The sequence below is a fragment of the Rissa tridactyla genome, chromosome 6 (genome assembly GCF_028500815.1).
Source record: "Rissa tridactyla isolate bRisTri1 chromosome 6, bRisTri1.patW.cur.20221130, whole genome shotgun sequence".
Taxonomy (NCBI): domain Eukaryota; kingdom Metazoa; phylum Chordata; class Aves; order Charadriiformes; family Laridae; genus Rissa; species Rissa tridactyla.
Genome location: NC_071471.1, coordinates 30391930 through 30410292, shown reverse-complemented (window position 1 = coordinate 30410292; position 18363 = coordinate 30391930). Strand labels below are relative to the sequence as shown.

General features: G+C 60.9%; 1 protein-coding gene across 4 annotated transcripts; it reads right to left on the bottom strand.

Moving 5' to 3' along the window:
• Positions 1-6960: 6960 nt before the first annotated feature.
• PTMA (prothymosin alpha) lies at positions 6961-17207 on the bottom strand. 4 transcript variants are annotated; one of them, XM_054206803.1, is made up of 5 exons: positions 17165-17207; positions 11766-11837; positions 10963-11053; positions 8332-8405; positions 6961-7860 (listed from the first exon to the last, which is right to left on the bottom strand). In XM_054206803.1, the coding sequence occupies exons 1-5, from the start codon at positions 17165-17167 to the stop codon at positions 7813-7815; spliced, it is 288 nt and encodes a 95-aa protein (XP_054062778.1). In that variant the 5' UTR covers positions 17168-17207; the 3' UTR covers positions 6961-7812. The 4 variants fall into 4 exon arrangements, with proteins under 4 accessions (XP_054062778.1, XP_054062779.1, XP_054062776.1 ...); XM_054206804.1 differs by having other exon boundaries at positions 10963-11050; positions 17165-17196; XM_054206801.1 differs by lacking the exon at positions 17165-17207 and adding an exon at positions 16126-16283.
• Positions 17208-18363: the final 1156 nt, after the last annotated feature.

Sequence of the window (18363 nt, the reverse complement as noted above, 5' to 3'; positions counted from 1 at the left end):
ACACAGAGAAAGGAAAGGAGGGGACAGCAGGACACTCTCCCAGTGTCCCAAAAGCCAGGCTGGAAAGTGCTGGCATTGCCCAGGTGCACAAAAGGGGCAGGGTGACGAGTCGTGGGAAAGGAATCCACCCATGCCAGCCACGGAAGATGGACACCAAGAAACCTCTAGGGATACAGGAGTGATGTGAAGATCCTGATGACGAGGGATTTACAGAGCCAGGGTCACCTGGCTGATAGAGAAGCACAAGTGGCCGGGGGAGAACACAGACGCCCGACTTCCGTGGGAGGAAGTGGCAAAACCAGCAGCTGAGGCCAGATACGCTTGGCTCAGAAAAACGGGAACGTTTGCACCCCTTGCTGCTTCCCAGGATCCTTGCGGGAATCTCCCCGGCGCAGAGCAGGGGAGGAGAGTTCTGGCTGCCCCGGGGCCGGCAAACACGCTGTGCCGCCTCCTCGTCCCCGTCCCCGACAGCTCCTTTGGGTTTCCTGGCGGGGAGGCCTCGGCAGCGCGACCCACGGACGGACACGGGGCAGCCGCGGCCTGTCCCCACGGCGCTGCCAGCGCTCTCGAGGGGAGCTTTGGGGTGCCGGCCTTCCCCGCCCCGCAGCACTAGGTGGTGCTGCAATACAGCGATAGCGCCTGGGCCGCGCGGCGCCTGCGACAGCGCCGGGGAGGAGACGCCGGCTCGGGTCACCGCCTCGGCCAAGGGACCCCGGGGGAGCCACCGAGGGCCAGCTTGGGCCCATCAGCCCCATGCCGGGTAGGCTGGCGGGCCACCTGGGCCGGGCCGGGCCGGGCCACAAGTTCTACCCCAAGAGAGGAGCGGTCCTTGCACGGGGCTGGACGTGCCGAGCCCCGCACCAGCCCGGAGCCCGCCGTGATGCCAACGGGTACGCGGTTAGGAGCGGGGCTGCTCCCGCCGTGGCGTGAGGAATCCCAGCATCTCCCGCGGGCACCGACACCTCCATGCCTCGTGCCCGCCTTCGTCCCTCTTTCAGCCCTACCCCTGCCAAGCCGGGGGGATGCACAAGAAGCCCCGAGAGCCCATGGCCACAGCTAACGGCCCAGTGTGGCTCCCCACAGTCAAACACAGCCCCCCAGCCTTTGGTGGGGACCAGCCTGCTCTATGGGGTGCCCCATGACCCCCCCCGTGGTGCAGCGCAGGGGCAGGGAGCAGCAGCTCCCATGCCTGCAGCGCCTTCAGAGCCCCACAGCAGGGGCCTGTGGGGGCCTCGGGTGCCCCCACGCTCACCCCTGCCCACAGCAGAGACCCACAGCCCCACTGCCCACCCCCCCAGGACATCACCCCAGAGCTGCAGCCTTGCTCCCACCGTCCATCCTGGGGACAGGCCTTTGTGCTGGGGGTGTCCCCAGGGAGGCAGCAAGCCCTTGCTTTGGGGGGGATTAGCAGGGCTAAGGGGGATTTGCCCCAGGACGGGGAGCCAGCCCCTGCACTGGCCGGGGTTTGGCTCCCCAGGGGTCTGTGCTGCTGGCTCTGCACCCATCCGCATGGGGTGGGTGCACCCCACAGCAGTGGGGAGCTGCTGAGCCCTCACGCTGCCTTTGCGGCCTCATTCAGTGGTGGAGCCGACCCCGGGAGGCTCAGCGGGCTGCCCAGCCCCACGCAGGACCACACTCCCTGCCAGGCCAGGCAATTTGGAGCCACATCCCTTCTCTGCCTGTGGGTCTGGGGCTGGCAGTGCCCGGGCTGCCGGCTGGGGAGTGGGTGGATCACACGTGCCATGGGTTGTCCTCCTCAGCATCGCCCATGGGCCACGCACCAACTGAGCATCCAGGTCTCCAGCTTTGGGCACACGCTGCATCACATCTGGCACCTCCTCCCCTAAGCTGCGAAAGGGGGGTGCTGGTTTCCAACTCCCTGGAAGTCCAGGGCCAGGAGCTGGCTCTGCCTGTGGCAAAGCTGAGGGGGACAGAGAGGTGCCCACAGAGCCCAGGGGCGTCCCTGTGCCCAAAGCGAGCTGGAGAGCCCGCATGCCCACCCAACACCCACCTGGCACGCAGGGAGAGACAGAGCCCCTCGCCTTCTGGCCTCCCTCCTGGGCAGGAACAGACACACACAAAGACCCCATCCCTGCAGATTTACAGCCTGAGGTCTCCATCCCTGTGGATTCTCCAACGGCTAATTGGGCTGAGCTTTCCCCAGCTGCCTCCCTTGCACCGTGCTTTCTTACAGAAGGGATGAAGAGCATCTCCAGATCCTCGTCTGCTCCAGAGTCCGGCACTCGCTGCTTCCTCCCAGGTCTCTTCCTGGGTCACGCATGGTGCAGCATTATGGAGGGGCCTTTGAGCCCACCACCCCTCCCTGCGGGGCTCCCCAGCTGGCCATGAACAGGAGCCATGACCCTCCTTGGGGTTTGCAAAGCCAAGTGTCCCACACAGCCCTTCCTCCTGCCCTCTGGAGAGGATCAGCTCAGCCAAACAAGGTGGAGTAGCCATCAGCCCAGGGAGGGATGGAGGATTCCCAGTGTCTGCACAGGAGGAGCCACAGGCACCCCAGCCCTGCCCCCTCTCTGGGGCTCTCACCCCAGGGTGGGGAAGGATTTGGAGTGGTGGCCCCAAGGGGACCTGGCAGCAGGGTTTAGCATCCAGCTGGGTTTCAGATCTCACAGAGCTCCACTGGGCTGCGGACTGCCAGGTCCCTCCGATTGCCAAGTCGGGGTCTAGGACCGGAGCTGCCCCGGCCCACTGAGGAGGACAGGCTGTGGGGCTCATGGCAGCCAGGGATGAGACAGGAACCAGATCTCCCACATCTGCTCTTCAGCGTGGGCTGGGCTTTCCTGCCCACACCAGACAGCTCTCAGGGCAAGCGCACAAACATCCCTGCGCCATTGAGGCGGCACATCTTTGCTATGTGGGATGGGCCAAGACTGGCCAAAGGCCCCAGGCTTCCCCAGCCTGCTCCCAAGGGGGCTGCTCCCCCAGGACACCTTGCACCCTGAGACAGCTGGCAATTTCTCTGCCAGAGAACAGCTCTTCATGTCTATTCTCAACTGCAACACCCCAAAAGTACTTCTGTGTTTGTGATCTTGAGGAGTCATGCCTAGAAGGCAGTTTCACTCATCAGACGCTTAAGTAGATGCCAAGTATTTGCCCAGACGCACACTGTACCAGTAACTCCAGCCCGTGCCTAGTTTGGAGTCCAAGTCCTACATTCCCCACAGGCAGGTTCTCCACCAAGCCCTCAAGGTGCTCCAGATTTCATGAAGGTTGTCAAGATGCAACAAGAAGAGTTTTAGATGAGACTAACTGAAAGCTACAGCTGGTGCAGGACAAGCTTGAGATGATGAAACAGGTCCTAACCTACTATAGGCAGGAGGTGAAGACGGGAGATAGGTCTATTGGCCCATACCCAGCCCAGTTGCCCACAGGGCAAGGTCTCAACCCCACTGGTTACGCTGGTTGTGACCTTTGGTAGCACAGCTCCACCGGCGTGTTGCATTTCAGGCCGACCACGTGGAAGTTGATCTCAATTCACCCAGTTGTTCAGCCACTCACAGGACACCATTGTGCCCACTGTGGCCCAGCCACAGCAGAGTCCTTGGGAAGGGCTGCCCTTGATCGAAGTGGCCACCTGTATGCACCAGCACAGCCTACGACCCCTCCAGGCTCGTATGAGGCACCCTGCAGCTCTCCTGACGGCTACGTTTAGGAGCTAACTGGGCTATCTTCAGTGGCCAGCAGCCAGGTAACACGTGCCAGAACAGCTTCAGCCATTTGCCTCCATGGTCTCCAGGACCAGCATGCTCAGCAGTCCAACCAGGATTCAAATCACCCATGAGACATGGGTCACATCTGCAGGCAAGGGGCAGCACAAGTACTTCTGCTCCACAGGTTATGGCTGTGAAGCTCTAGGTGAGGGACCCAACATCATGACACCATGCCTGAAGGCACACAGTGGCTACGTGCTCTTCACCTCCAATCCCGTGGCATCAGTACCCCCCAGAATCTGGCTCTGGTCACCAGGCAGTGGCGGAATCATCTTCTGCGCACCGGAGGCAGGTGGGACTCCCCAGGTCGCAGCGGGCAGCCCCTGGCACAAAGCCGTCTCACCACAGAGACCATTTTTAAGATCCTCAGAGATGCCTTCAGCCAGCACGACTCCTGCAAGCCCTCTCCTGCTGAGGGGAACCTGCTGCTCCCAATCCCCATCCCAAGACATCATCCAGGTGAGCAATCCTCGTAGCATTTTTGGATTCACCCAGGAGGCCCTGCGTGGCATCAGGCACCAAATGAGACGAAGAGCCACCTTCGAGCCCACGTTCCCCCAGAAACCTCCCAGGCAGGAGGCTCTTCCAAAGGACCATCACCCCTCCACCCGCAGCCAGCCCCAAACACAAGCAGAGCACTGGCACTGAGGGGCCTTTATAGCCCTCGGTGGGGTGTGGCTGCCTCTGATTGGCTGGGACAGCTGACAGGTGGCAGCTCTGGATTGGCTCAGAGCAGATACCCTTGCCCTGTGATTGGCCAGCTGCTGCTGCAAAGGGTGAGACAGCAGCAGAGACAGGTGGCAGCATGTGGTTGGCTGGGGGGAAGTGCCAGGTGGCAGAACAGGATTGGTCAGGCCTGGGTGCTGCTCAACTGTGATTGGTGGCAACAAGACAAGGGAGACAGGGAAGTGGGGGGAAAGGAGGGACAGCTGGCAGCATGGGATTGGCCAGTAGGCTGTGCCGGTGCATGGGGATTGGCTGGGGCCGGGTGGCTGAGCAGTGGGGCTGGGAGGCGCTCCCTGTGGTGGCCCGTGCACTGAGTTGTGCCTGGTCTCAGCCCAGTCCTGAGACCAGCCTGCCCCCTCCCTGCTCCGCGCCCAGGGCAGCGTCTGCCCTCTCTGCACCCAGGACATGGGACCACGTCCAGGGGCCCCAGGGTAGCAGTGGGCTGCCAGATCCTCCCGCGACCCTGACACGAGCAGGCAGAGACGGGGTACAGAAACATCAGGGCCACCCTGCACAGCTGGCGGCGAGGGAGCAGGCCTTGGCCTCTCCATGGCCAGTGGCCACAGGGCTCACAGCAGCAGGCGAGGACCAGGAGCTGGGGGGCTGGGGGCACCCCCCAGTCTGCGCTCTCTTCACCCCCGGCTGCTCCGTGCCCGATCCGTCGCCAGCCTGTCCAGCCGGTAGCAGCCTTCAGGTTGACCACATCCCACACTCCACAATCCAGTCTGAGGAGGACGCCGCTACCCCCGGGTTCTGGGGGGGCTGCAGGTCCTGCTCTGCATGGGGGGCACTAAAGCTGCCACTCCCCCATGGGTACAAAGATGGGCCCCAGGGGCCTCATGCCAGCTGTGCATGCAGGTTCCTCATGTCCCAGCGACACATGGAGCCTGCTCTCACCAGCTCCTCAGCTGCAGAAACTTATTTGAATAATTTGCCTCGCAAATCTGCGAGCACCAGCTCAAACTGCAGGTCCTCGGAGCTCACCACCATGCACGAGCCGTGCACGGGGCAGCCACGGTGGGGATACGGGGACGGCTCCCGGAGCTGCACGACAAAGCCCCACCCAGCAGCACGGTGACACTCGGTGACAGTCGGCAGCACCATGTTGCTACTCCCATGTCATCACGTCCCATCGGGAACATCATAACTCTGCTAATCAAATCTAGCACCAGCCTCCAGCCCTGCTGCGAACACCTCAGCACCCAGGCAGGGCTGGATATGGCCCTTGAATAGAGGCAGTAAATCTGATAAGCTGTCAGCTAGCACCACGATTAGTTGGATAATTAAGGACAAGGAGCCAGATTTTGAGCTTATTTGCCACCGGTGTAAATACAAAGTAAGTGACCTGGCTGCTCCCGGGAATCAGGAGGAGCTGTGAACCTCACAACCAGCGCATTAAATGCACAATGGTTTCTTTTCTTAAAAAAACAAATAGAATAAAAATCACGCCCCAGCATCTCAACACTAACGGCCAGGCTTGCAGGGCGGGAGGAGGAAACGAGACCATCTGGCGAGGCTCTGGCACAGCCCGGGTCAGTGGGGAAAGGGGACTCGCCGGAGCCAGGAGAGGGTTCAGGAGGCACAGACACACGGCAGGTTCCTGCGAGCCATCTCCACACACCCGGCAGAGCTATTCTGAGCTCCAACGCCCTAGAGGAAGGAGGAAAAATTAGTTGGAGGCAGGTTAGGAGCAAAGCAGCAGAGGTCTAGGCTAAATTACAGCATTTTTGGTTTGGTTAAAACAGACAGACAAACCCCCACCTGCCTCTCGGGGTCCCACCACCGAATCACTGCTAACTCAGCGCCCCAGGAATTGGTGGGCAGCCGGTGCAGGCTGGAGATCCCCCAGGGACCAGTTCTGGGTGAGTTCAATCCCTGTGGAGCACTGCCTCACCCAGCACGTGCATCCTATCTGGCTGCCGTAAACAAACTCCATTGGAAGGGGGGGGAGGGCATTTGCACAGCCTCGGCACCCACCACCCCTAGGTCACCCACCACCCGTGGGTCACCCACCCACAATGAACATCACAAGGAAGGATTTTTGGGGTGGGTTTCTCACCCTCACTGCACCAGCCAAATGCACTCCCCAAGTCTGACGGCACAGGGGCAGCAGGACTGCTGAGCAGCCCATGCCCCCAGACCCCAGCTCACTTTCCATCTCCCTCTACGCCTGAGGGTTTCCCAGTCTACCCACTCCCTACCCATCCCCGGGAGCAGCTGGAGGAAGCAAACGCCACACCGCAGCAGAGCTACAGCTCTCCGGAGAGCACAGCCATGGGAAGAGGCTGCCTTTGCCTGCCCTGGCAACAGGAGCCAGGGGTGGGGGGGTGACACAGCCCCGGAGACACGCAGCCCCCAGACCCTCCCCACCAACACCCACTACCCTCTCTTCAACTCTCCTCCCAGCCCCAAAGTCCAAAGCAAAGAAAGGAAGGGGAGGAAGAAAGAAATAAAAGAACTGAAACAAATGAAAACTAAACCAAAAAGCAGCAGTTGGGAGGCAGCCTTGTTAGGACAACTCAGCAAAATAAAATTCCGGTTTATTGTTGGACAACATTGTTTCACACATACATCAAACAGGCCAAAAAAAAAGAAAAAATAAAAATAAACAGCAACTTCATAGACAGAAAAAAAAAAAAAAAAAGAAAACCTTTTTATCTTTGGCCTTGCCACCTCATACAAACCACGATCTATGGTACAGCTAAAGTACATACACAAAAAAAGTTACTGGAATGCTCAGAATAAGATTGTAAATTTTTTTTTTTTTGCATTTTTGTCTTTTTTTTTTAATTTTTTTACAAGGTTTTGTTTTATTCTCCTTTGAGATAATGGTTTGGGCCTGGTCACACCACAAGTAAAGTCAGAGATAGGTAACAAGAGAGATATACACTTCAAAGCCCCCCTTTTGGTCAATCCGAGATCACTTAAAAATGGCGGACCTCCTAACAATATGTACAAAAATATAAAATGTAAATAAAAAATACAAACAAATTCTCCTTTAAAGTACTTTTAAGAAAGAAAGCAGGGCCTTGAAGTTTTGGTGCTTGGGGGGGAGGGGGTCTGTAGGGGGAAGGGGGGGTTCTCTCCCCGCTAACGGGCGAATCGTTTCATTATGTTGGTTGAGTGGCAGCGCCGCACCGGGGGGGCCAGGGACGGGGTTCACTCTACTTGGTGAGGATGACCACGGCGGAGGGGGGGAGGAAGGGGGGTGTGTGTGTCTGTGTGTTTGTGTGGGGACGGGATTGCAACGGGAGGGAAGGGTCAGGGGGGTCCCAAGGGTGAAGAGGACGCGCTGGCCTTTTTTGTTGGTTTGTTTCCCTCCTTATTTAAAAAAAAAAAAATAATAATAATTTGCTGCCTAGTCATCTTCGTCGGTTTTCTGCTTCTTGGGATCGACGTCGTCGTCCTGAGGGGAAAGCAAAGCCGTCAGGAAAGGGGAGACGGGGGGAGCAGGGCTGCTGGGAGGGGGGGGGGGGGGGGTGTCTGGCAAGAGCCACACCAAGGCAGGCAGCGAGGCAGGAGACTGTTTCGGGTCCGTCTCCCGCCCCAGGGACAAGGGCAGAGCAACACAAGCATTTACCCCCCCTTCCTGCAAAAATCCCCTCTAAATCCCCTCTTGCAGCCAGCTCCAGGACCCCCACCCCAGCCCACCCTGGGAACACCCAAGCCCGCGGCCAGCAGCTCCATGCAGCCGGAGGGGGCACCTCACTAACGAGGCCAGTGTATAAATGGAAGTGGGCTGTGTCCCTGGAGAGGGATGGGGAGGGAGTGTGTGGGCAGGGCGTTCCAGCCCCACAGCCCAGCCCGGCCCCGCTGATCCTCCCCTCAAGCCCTCTGGTGACACAGGTGGTGCCGAGGGGGTGGCCACTCTTCCTACCTCATCGTCCTCAGCTGCCCGTTTGCCTGTGGCTCCCTCAGCTTCGTCGTCTTCATCACCATCCTCTTCCTCACCTGCATGGAACAGGAACATGAGACCCACGCACCTCCCCTCTGGGTTTATTCCTGCCTCAGCCCCACACTGTGCTGTCTGTCTGGAGTCCAACCTCCCCAGCTGCCATGGCCCCTGCGCAGCTGCCTGAGGACACCGGGGCTTTCGGGGCATCCCCCAGCTGACTTGACCCATCAAGGGGGAAATAAGGACTGGCAGCATTGAGCCCGGCTCACACCTGCATTTGTACCACAGGCAACAGGACACCAAAACCAGCATCTACTGCGAGTACCAAAATCACAGAGGGGAAAAAAAAAAAAAAAAGCAAGGTGAGGAAAAAACCTCTTTCTAGTGGCTGCTCTGCCTAACTGCTCCTGATTACTTCTGCTTCCCTTCGCAGCTATTAGTCCATCTTTAATGAGTTAAGAGAGCCAGAACGCATTAGTTCTGAGTCAGAACACTTTCTAATTATCAGAACGGCAAACAAACGCTACACCAACTTATCTTACAGCCAGGGAGGAGGATGAGCAGAGAGCTCTGGGCTTTGACCCACTTTGAGCTCAAATAGGCCAGTGGATCAGAACAACCGAGTCTATCGCCTTTGGCCAGTTTTGGAGGGTCGAGGGCAAGACCGGAGGCGGAACAACCTCTCGGCTGCCGAGACGAGACTCTTGCGTAACAGGAGACCCTACTAAAACTTATAGCGTTAAGGCCAGTAAGCTGGCTTTAAACCACCGCCACGAGCCACACATATAGACAGCCGGGGGGATTAAGGTCAGCCCATCCTCCCCTCCCCTCTCCTCTCCCCAGCCTGTGCTCAGCCACAGCGTGGCCCATGCGGTGGGAAGGGCCAAGATTAGCTCCCGGCAATGGATCAACACCCTGGCAGCCATCACATGCACCGGGCCGGCCGGTCAGGTGACAGCACCAAGCTGATTGGGAGCATTTTTAGTTCTTTGAGCTGCTTTAAAGCAAAGCAAATAATGAGATGGGATAGGGAGAAGGGTGAGAAAAATATACCCTCGAGCTCCCCTCTGCTGTCAAACTCCGGGATGGAGTTTGGCTGCAAGTGCTGGAAATAAAAGAGCTGATGCAAGCTGCACTTGCTGCCTTTAAATCTCTCTCCTGCAGTGTTTCAGCTGCTCAGGTGCGGCTCTCAGGCAGGGATCACCCGAGGGCAGTGGGCAGGGCAGGGACGGACAGAGCCTGCGGGATCCTGGGGAGACGTTTGTGCCTCCAAGTGCTGTGTGCCAAACTGTGGCTGCACTCGGCAGGAGCGGGGCTGGCACCGCGGAACCAAAGCTCCCCAGGCTTGTGACAGCAGTATCCAAGCAACACTTCCACCCCACACACAGGCGCCTGCAACACACGCATACCCCTCCCGCCTGAGGAGAGCGGGGAGAGGCAAGTATTCCCCCTTCTTCCACCCCAAAGCAGGGCTAGAGGGAGATGGGCTCAGGACAGCACACGGCAGCACTGTGCTCTGTCCCCAGGGTTCAAATCCTGAGTATAAACAGGGCTACGATTCCCAGATTTTTCCTAGCGAGCCAGATCCTACCAAAGGGCACAGCAGACAGCAGGCTGCTGAGAGCAGAGCACTACCCCAAAGGAGACAGCTCTCCCTGCTTACATGGTCTGAACAGGCCCTGACCTAATGGTCATTAAATTCCCAGCCCTGCCCCTGCCTCCCCAAACTAACCAACAGGTTAGTAGGTCAGCATGTGAACCAAAAATTCACAGGGGATTAACCTAGTAGCAGCTAATCAAGGGCCCTGAGTTCATTTCAACATAACAAGAATGGTTTTCTCTCAGCCCTAACGAGCGATAAAAATAAACAATGTTATTCATCCAAGTAGATCTTGGGGGAAAAAAAAAAAAAATAATAATAGCAGGGAGAGTGAGAAGTGATTCGGCAAGTCACTGCTGGATTTCTGGTCACTGCTGCCAAAACCCACTTCCAGGCTGGGTTGGGTGAGGAAGCAGGGGAGGGCAGGGAGACACGGGGACACTGCGGAGAGGGAGGGTTCAAAGCAAGCCTGGCCGCTGCAGTTGGAGGAGCGGGGAAGAGCTGCAGGTTCCTCTGGGCATCCAGCCCAGGAAAGGGCTGCGAGAGGGGACCACAGCAGCCTCTCAGCATGCTGAAGAACAAGAATGATGTCCTATCCTCTGTGCCTGGGCCAAGGCATGGCCATCCGGGGCTGTCCCCATCCCAGCAGCTGGCCACTTGTATCTGCAGCAGCCGTTGTGATCACAAGAGTCAAGGGCAGGTTGTACTACTTGCACAGAAGGGACTAATGCACTTATTCAGTGCCGTGGTGCGGTGCCGTCTGGCTGCAGGAGAGAGGAAGGAAGGAATCTGCCCTCAACCTGCTGGAAGGGATTCAAGGCTGACTTCACTCCCAGCGCTGGTGGCCCGGGCAAGTGAGGAAGGACTGAGCCCTGCTGGCAAGAGCTGCCCAACCGCAGCCGCGAGGGGGAGATGCTGCTCTCCATCCTCTGCTTCCTGGCAGCCTGCTGTCCAGGACAGGACGCAGCAGCCCTGGGTTGGGGACTGAGGGAACAAGGAAAAGTTACCATTACCCTCTTCCTCCTCGTCCTCTTCCTCACCACCTTCCTCTTCCTCTTCGTCTACTTCGTTGTCGGCCTCCTGCTCTCCGTTCTCCTCGTTCTCCTTGGCAAGACAAAACATCACTTAAAAAAAAAATGCACTGGGGAAGGGAGAAGGGGGAAGAGATGTTCAGCAGAAGTGCGCGTCCCCACCTTTCCTGCCTAAATCAAAGCACCAGCCCCCCCGGAGCCCCAGGCGCCCGTCCCACTTCCCTGCCTGCCTCCACATGATGCCGGCAGTCCAGGCACGAAGGAGCAAGCCTAGAGTAACTTGGGGCTGCAGCTCGGAGGCCAAGACAAAGGCTGCAAAAGCTCTTGTGACACATTGAAAAACAGCAGAGTGAAATTTCCCCCAGCGCCTTAAAAATAGGAAACCAACCGGTTTACCTGTACACAATGTGTTTTCCCACTCAACTCATTGTAACACTGTAAATCTAGAGTTTGGATGGGTTGGTTTTTTTCTTCCCCTCTCTGCTTTTCCTGTGCCTAGACAGAGGGTGGCACTGGATACAACTTCACACAGCTCTCAGGGAGGATATCCAAGCCCAGCCCTTCCTTTCTGCACACACATGAGCTCCTCACAGGCTTGGGAGCGACTGTTGAGCCTGAAGCCCCAAAAGGGTCAAGGGTTCCACACAGCAGAGTGAAGCCTCTTGGAGGGGTCCCCTCTCAGGCAGGGCTGGGGACAAGCTCGCAGCAAAAGCAAGAAGGGAGAGGAAAATAAAACGGCGTTGGTGTAAGGGCTGCCTCTCCCCGCAGATCATAGCAATACTCACAGCGTTGCCGTTGGCCGGTGCATCTCTGCCATTTTCTGTTTCTTCAACAACTTCCTTCTTCTCTTTTAGATCCTGGAAGGAGCAGAAAAGCAGAGAAGTCACCCTGATTCCAGATGCCTGCGTCAGAGAAGCTGCAGATCAGGTGCGAAAAACACAGTCCGAGAGCGAGCAGGAGCTGGCTTTTCTCTTCACGCCGATTTGCTCTACGATTTGGTTGCCACGTTCTGGCTCCTCCTTGGGAACGGGAGAGCGTGGGGGTGAATCTCAATCCAAGCTGGCCTTGCCAGAGAGCAGCTATCTAAAAAAGAGACTACTCTGTTTCACCTCCAAGCTCCCAAACACACAGAGCCGGCCGCCTGCATATGCTCAACAGCAGCAGAGCTGGCTGATTGCCCATCTTAGCACAGTCCACGCAAGCTCCTGCAATGCCACTGAGAGCCGGCAGCCCCGTGTCACACGTACTCTGTCGCCCCCGGAGCTGTGGACATCCACGGCTGCTCTGTACCTTCGCGGCAGGAACAAATCCCAGGGACTCATTAGCAGAGACCCGTGGTCTCTGCCCTGCCTGGGGGTGGGGGGGAAATCACAGGGCAAATATTACACGCCTGGTCTTTCTCGTCAGCGAGAGAGAGGAGACTCCAGGATCCAGCTCGCAGCTTTATGTGTAACAGGATGGGGTGGGGGAAGAAGTTCTATTTTTACTCTGCTCCAAGAGCCGTGCCTGGCTAGTTCGGTTCAAAACTCCACCGCGAGCAGAGCAGGAGCTTGTGTGTTTTTGCTATTGATCACTGTCAAAATGTCATGCCAAGTCGCTCGGCAAACAGGCTGAGAGGATCCAACTTTATGTTCCTGCATAAAGAACACTTGGATTTAACACTGGCATCTCTGCTTGCATCCTCCTCCCCTTCTGTTCCTCCATCAGCTGGAGTGAGATCCTTCGGTGCAAGGAGCATTACCCCAGCCAAGGAAAGCAGAGAGAGGCCCTTCCCCGGGGCCAGCAGCACGGCCGGCTTCGGCAGCGGCCACAAGGTCTTTAAAAGTTGCTGGCAGCTCCCTGCTTCGCTGCAGCACCGAGCGGCTTCGCCCCCCCTCCTGCCCGCCCTTTGCGGCAGCCAGCGGGCACTTTCACCACCACCCAGCCACTGTCACTTCCTCGTGGGGACACCAGCGGGTAAGAGCCCGGTCCCGGCTCTGCCAGCACAGCCACTGCTCCGTTTCAGGAGGGCTTCTGCTACCCTGCTTGAGGCAAGACAGCGCAGGGGTTTTAAACCACCAGGTTATTTATTTAAACCATTCAGACCCAGACAGGCACACGCAGACGGCATTGCCAGAGGCAGCAGGCTGTCGAGGAAAGGCTTTCTTTGGGGTGACTTACACCTGTTGATGGAACCTTGCCTGATCAAACCAGCATCCCCGGAGCCTGGGCTAAACAAAAGCACAAGGTCCCTCCCTCTTCCTTTTACCACTCACATACAAATCCCAGGCCATCTCCTCCACACTGCCCCATTCCACCAGTTTTACATTGCCAGCGGCTCCTGCTCCCCTGTTCCTGGGAGGCTGATCTCAACCATTTAACCTCCCCACGCACCACCACGCTGCTGCGCTCTGCAGCCACAGCCTCACATCAGGCATGCAGGCAATAAAGCACTTCCCAAGTTCAACCCGGAGCAAATGAAGCAGTCAGAGTTTCCACGCCTCACCGTGCCCGATGGCTCCTCTCAAAAGGAACCGTTTCACGAAACGTAAGCAATTCTCCCTCCCGGTGAAGGAGGGAACAACTCATTCTCGGGGATTTTAGCTGGACAGATCTCCAGCCCTGACCTTTCCTGCACCGCTGAAGACACTCTCAGTCTTAGCGGCGGTGGGGATGCCAGGTCATGAAGTCTGTGCTAGCAACAGTGCTGCCGGGAGAGGACCACAGCGTCTTCCTTTCCCCAGGCCCGGTCCAAAACAAACAGACAGATGTGCCTCTGCACCAGGAGTCCCTGCAGCGGGGCCGCTTTAGCTCCAGAGCTTTGACAGAGCCTCTAATTATAGGTGTGGCAGGGCTGTTTGTCCATAAAATAGCAGCGGCATTTAGTCATACGCCGGCTGCCCAGCGAGTCCTACCTTCGCTCCCGCTTGGCTCCCGGGATGCACGGGGCGGGGGGGGCGGGATCCCGGCGGAAAGGGGCTGGGATAGCCCGCTGCCCACTGCCCCAGCCAGGATCCGCGTCCCTCCGTCCGTCCCCGGCGCCCGCCGCATCCCGCGCCTGCCTCCCGCCGGCAGGGGGCACCCTTCCCGCGCCCCGCCACGCGCTCTCCCGCCATTCGAACCGCGCGCCACTCTCCGCGCCCCTTCTCATTGGCCGCCCGCCAGCGCGGGGGCCCACCCCACCCACCCTGCCGCGGGGGATGCCGGGAAATGTAGTCCCGGCGGACTCCGGCTCCCAGGGGGCGGCGCGGGCAGGGCCGCACGTGGTGGGCGCCCCCGCGGCAACGGCGGCAGAGGCCGGGGGCGGTGCTCGATGCGGAGCCACCGCCCGGGCGGGGCGGGACGCGACCCCCCCAACCACCACCATCCCCGCCTCCCGGGACCGTTCCCGGACGGCAAAGCGGGACGAGGGACGAACGGCCCCCGGTGGCTCCGCGCTTCCCGCCACCGGTGTGGAGGTGGAGAGGGGGGGGTGTCACCTTGCCGCCGTGCGCGCCTCCGCTACACGGACCCCCATTCGCCGCCCCGGGAGGGCGAAACGGGCACGAGGCCCCTTTCCCGCCACGCCGTAAAGGGCAGGGGAAGGTTAAGGGCGAACTTGGCCCCGTTCCCCCCCGGGGAGGGATGGGGATCGACCCGCGGCCCCGGAGCGGAGGCGGGGGGGGAAGCGTATGGCGAGGAGGGTGGGGGGGTGGGTGCGCAGGAGCGGGAAACAGAAGTGAAATCGAAATCTGCCAGAAACGGCGTTTTGTTCGTTGGTTTTTTTTTGGTTTTTTTTTTTTTTTTTATAAACCCTCCTCGCCGTCCGGTTTTTTTTTTCCCCCCCTCTCCTCCAGCCCCGGTTCGCCGGGAGCGGCACGACCCGGTGCCGGCCGGGACGCGGGATGAAGAGGCCGCCGGGCACGGTCACCCCATCCATCCCACGCTCCCGGGTCGGGTCCCCCCCGCTCCCACCGCAACTTTCCCGGCAGCGGCGGGAAGACCCGGCCGTGGCCCCCGGGGCTCGACGGGGCGGATCGCGGCCCGGCCCGGGTGCCCGGCGCCCCCGGGGGAGGCTCCGCCGCCGTTCGCAGACAAAGGCGGGCGCCGGGAGCCGCGGCAGGGACTCCCGGGAGAGCCTCTCCCGGTCGGTACCGGCGCTCCCCCACCCCCCCCCCGCCACCGACTCGCAAAGTTATCCCGCTGCGAGGGGCTCGGCCCGGAGCCCCCAGCCCCGCCGCAACCGGGGCAGCTCCGCGCGCGGGGGGCTGCAACTCCGAAAATAGCAACAGCCCACCCCCCCCCGCCACCTCCGGTGGCGACTCCAAAATAGCCCCCCCCCCTCCATGGGGGCAGCTCCGACACAACTGCCCCCCCCCCCTTCCGGGGCGGTGGGGGGGGCCGGGGGGCAAGTCCGAAAGAGCAACTACACCCCGCTTCCTCCGGGGGTAGCGCCGGCACAGCAATTCTCTTCCCCCCTCCCCCCCCCCCCCCGCCATCAACCGGGTGAAACTCAGAAACACCGACCGCCATCCCCCCCCCGCGGCTTTTCCGAAGCAACTCCACAACACTCACTGCACCCCCCCCTCAACACCTCCGCTACGTACTCCGGCGCGCTGCCCCCCCCCGCACACCCCCAACCCCCCCGCAAGGGAAGAGGCCGAGCGGGACCCAAGTTTGACGGGGCTGTCAAGCTCCCACAGCCGATTGAATGGCTCCGCCGCCATCCCCCCGCCGGAGACCGGGTACCTGGGGGGCAACCATGCTGCCCCCCTCCCCCCCCACCCCGCAACACCACCAACCCCCTCCACCATACACACACACGCCGCCTCTCCGAGTCCCTCCGCGGCGGGACGGGCCCGCCGCCGTGCCCGGGAAGGAGCGGGCCCGCCGAGCACGGCGGCACCGGGCGAGCACGTTTCCCGCACGCTGTTAAAGACAAAGAAACGGCGCCGGCTGCTCCGCGCGGGGGGGCCCCGCACCGAGCCCCGCGAACTTCAACCGGAGGAGGGCGAGGTGGGGGGGAGGAGGGGAGGCGGGCGGAAAAGCGTGGGAAGGGGTTAAAAAAAAAATTTAAAAAAAATAGAAAAAGGTTAAAACTGGAAAAATTTTGTCTGGGGGGGGAAACACATTAAAAAAAAAATAATAGTGGGGGGGGGTGAAGCGAGGGGCGGGGCGGGGGCTTACCTTGGCGGAGATCTCGGCGCTGGTGTCCACGGCCGTGTCGGACATGGCGGGGGCGCGCGGGGCTGTGGCGGGGCTGTGGCGGCGCGGGCGGCGGCGGCGCGGGCAGAACAATGCCAAGATGGCTTTGCGCGAGCCAGTGGGGACTCACGCGGCGCCACGGCCCCTCTTATAGCGCCGGGGGGCGGCGCGCGCGCTGCCCCGCGCCGCGCCCATTGGCCGCGCGCGCCGCCACCGCCGGCTCCCATTGGCCGCCCAGCAAACAATGGGCACGGCCGCTTAAAGCGGCAGGCGCCGGCCGCCCGCCGGCACTGCGGCGATGAGTTCGGGCCCGGTCTCAGCGTGGGCCGAGAGGAGCCGGGGAACGGGGCGGGGGGGGGGGGAAGAAGGAAAGAGGGCGGGGCTCCACCGCCCACCTTCCCCCCCCCTCCTTCGCCCTGCCTCCGCCCCCGCCGCCTTCGCCCCGCCCCGCCGTGTGAGGCGGCGGGGAGCTCCTTCTCCCCCCCTCCCCCCCCCGCCGCAGGCAGCCCGCATGCCTGCGGAGGGGCGGGAGGAAAAATAATAAGAATTACCAAAAAATAATAATAGTAATGCGGGAGAACCGGCGCTTCTCCCCCCTCCCCTCCCCACCGCGCCCGGGGAGGCCGGTGGCGGTGGGGGAGCCCCGGCTCCTCGGCGGCCGCCGCGGGGGTAACCCGTGTGTCCCGTCCTGTCCCCCCCCACCCCGGTCCTCTCACCCGCGCAACATGCGCCGTGTTTCTCTCAGCCCCGCGGAAACTTTTGCCTCAATAATAACAACAACAACCGCCGCCCCCAGGCAGGCGGGAGCGGGGGGGGGGGGGGGCGGCCGGCTGTCCGAGACCGCCGGGGGTGCTGGCAGGCCACCGCCGCGCAGAAATGCGGGATTCCCACCCATTTGCTTATTTTACAATTAAAAAAAACCAAAACAAACACCAAAACACAACACCCAGGTCGCTTCACCGCCCCTCTTCCCCCGACCTTTCGCGAGCTCAAGGCTTGGGGGCTTCCCCACACTCCTCACCATCGCAACCCGCCGTTACATCGGGACGCACCCCCCCCCCCCCCCCCCCCCCCACCCCCGCCAACCAGGGCCACCCCTGCCCCGCCGCCACCGCGGGGTAACGGGGCACCGATGCGCCGAGCGAGGGGGCTCTGCCACACTCAAGATGGCGCCGAGAGCACTTCGTGAGGAAACCACACGCTTTCGACACCCAGCGGGAGCCGCTCCGCGGCCCACAACGGCCCCGCGGGCGAGGCATTGCCGCCCGTAAGCGATCCCCGGTGCGGAGAGCGCGAAGGAAGGGACGAGGGGGCGAGGAGAGGCACCCTCAGACGGAGCAGCACCTCTGCCACACTCAAGATGGCCGCCGGGACGAGGCAGAGCCTGTCCTCGGAGGGCGGGATATAGGGATCGAGCGATGCTGATTGGCCGGCAGCGCCGAGCGAACGCTGTGCTGACGCTTTGCGGCTTCTTATTGGCTGAAGCGCCTGTCTGTCGAAAGCGGAGTGGGTTTGAAAACCCGGAGCGGGCGCAGAGGGGAGTGCTGGAGCGGAGCTGGGGCCGCCCGGTTGAGGGTACGGGGCAGCCTGCAGGGGCGCGACCCTCCGGGGGGGCCTGCTGAGGGTGGGCTTTTCGCGGCTGCTGGGAGCCGGGTTGCCCCCCCTCCCAACATCTTCAGGAGAGCTGTGGAGAAGCCACGGCAGCCTCTGCACTGCCCGGCACCTGGCGTCGCGGAACAAGGCATCATGGCGCCGGCTCCCTCACCCCGTCCCCACATGCGCCCGGTGGCTGGGCGCCGAGGCCACGGGATGCCGTTTCCAGGGGAAAATGTCCCTCACACAAAACATTGTAGCATCACAAACAGGCTGGTCCGTGCCTGGTCGTGCTATGGAGCATTTTTCTCCTCAGCTTGGGCATCCTGCCCCGTGTGGGAGCAGCCCTGAGGTGATGATCATGGCAGGAGCGGGGAGGGGGTGGGCTGTGGCGGGAGCAGGAAGCATGGCGGAGGCTGAGACCTCATGTCGTCTAAAGACCCTCCGACTGACCTTCTGTCAGGACTGGCCATCCCTTGCCCCTGTTGTCCCTTGCCCTCGGGGTACAGTCTCACCGGCTGCGAGCCCAGCACGGGAAACTCTTGGCTTTGCATCGGGGCTGCTCTCTGTGCCCTGCTCACGGCTTTCAGGTGCCCGGTGTTTAGTCAGGAGGGGCCTTCTGGGGAC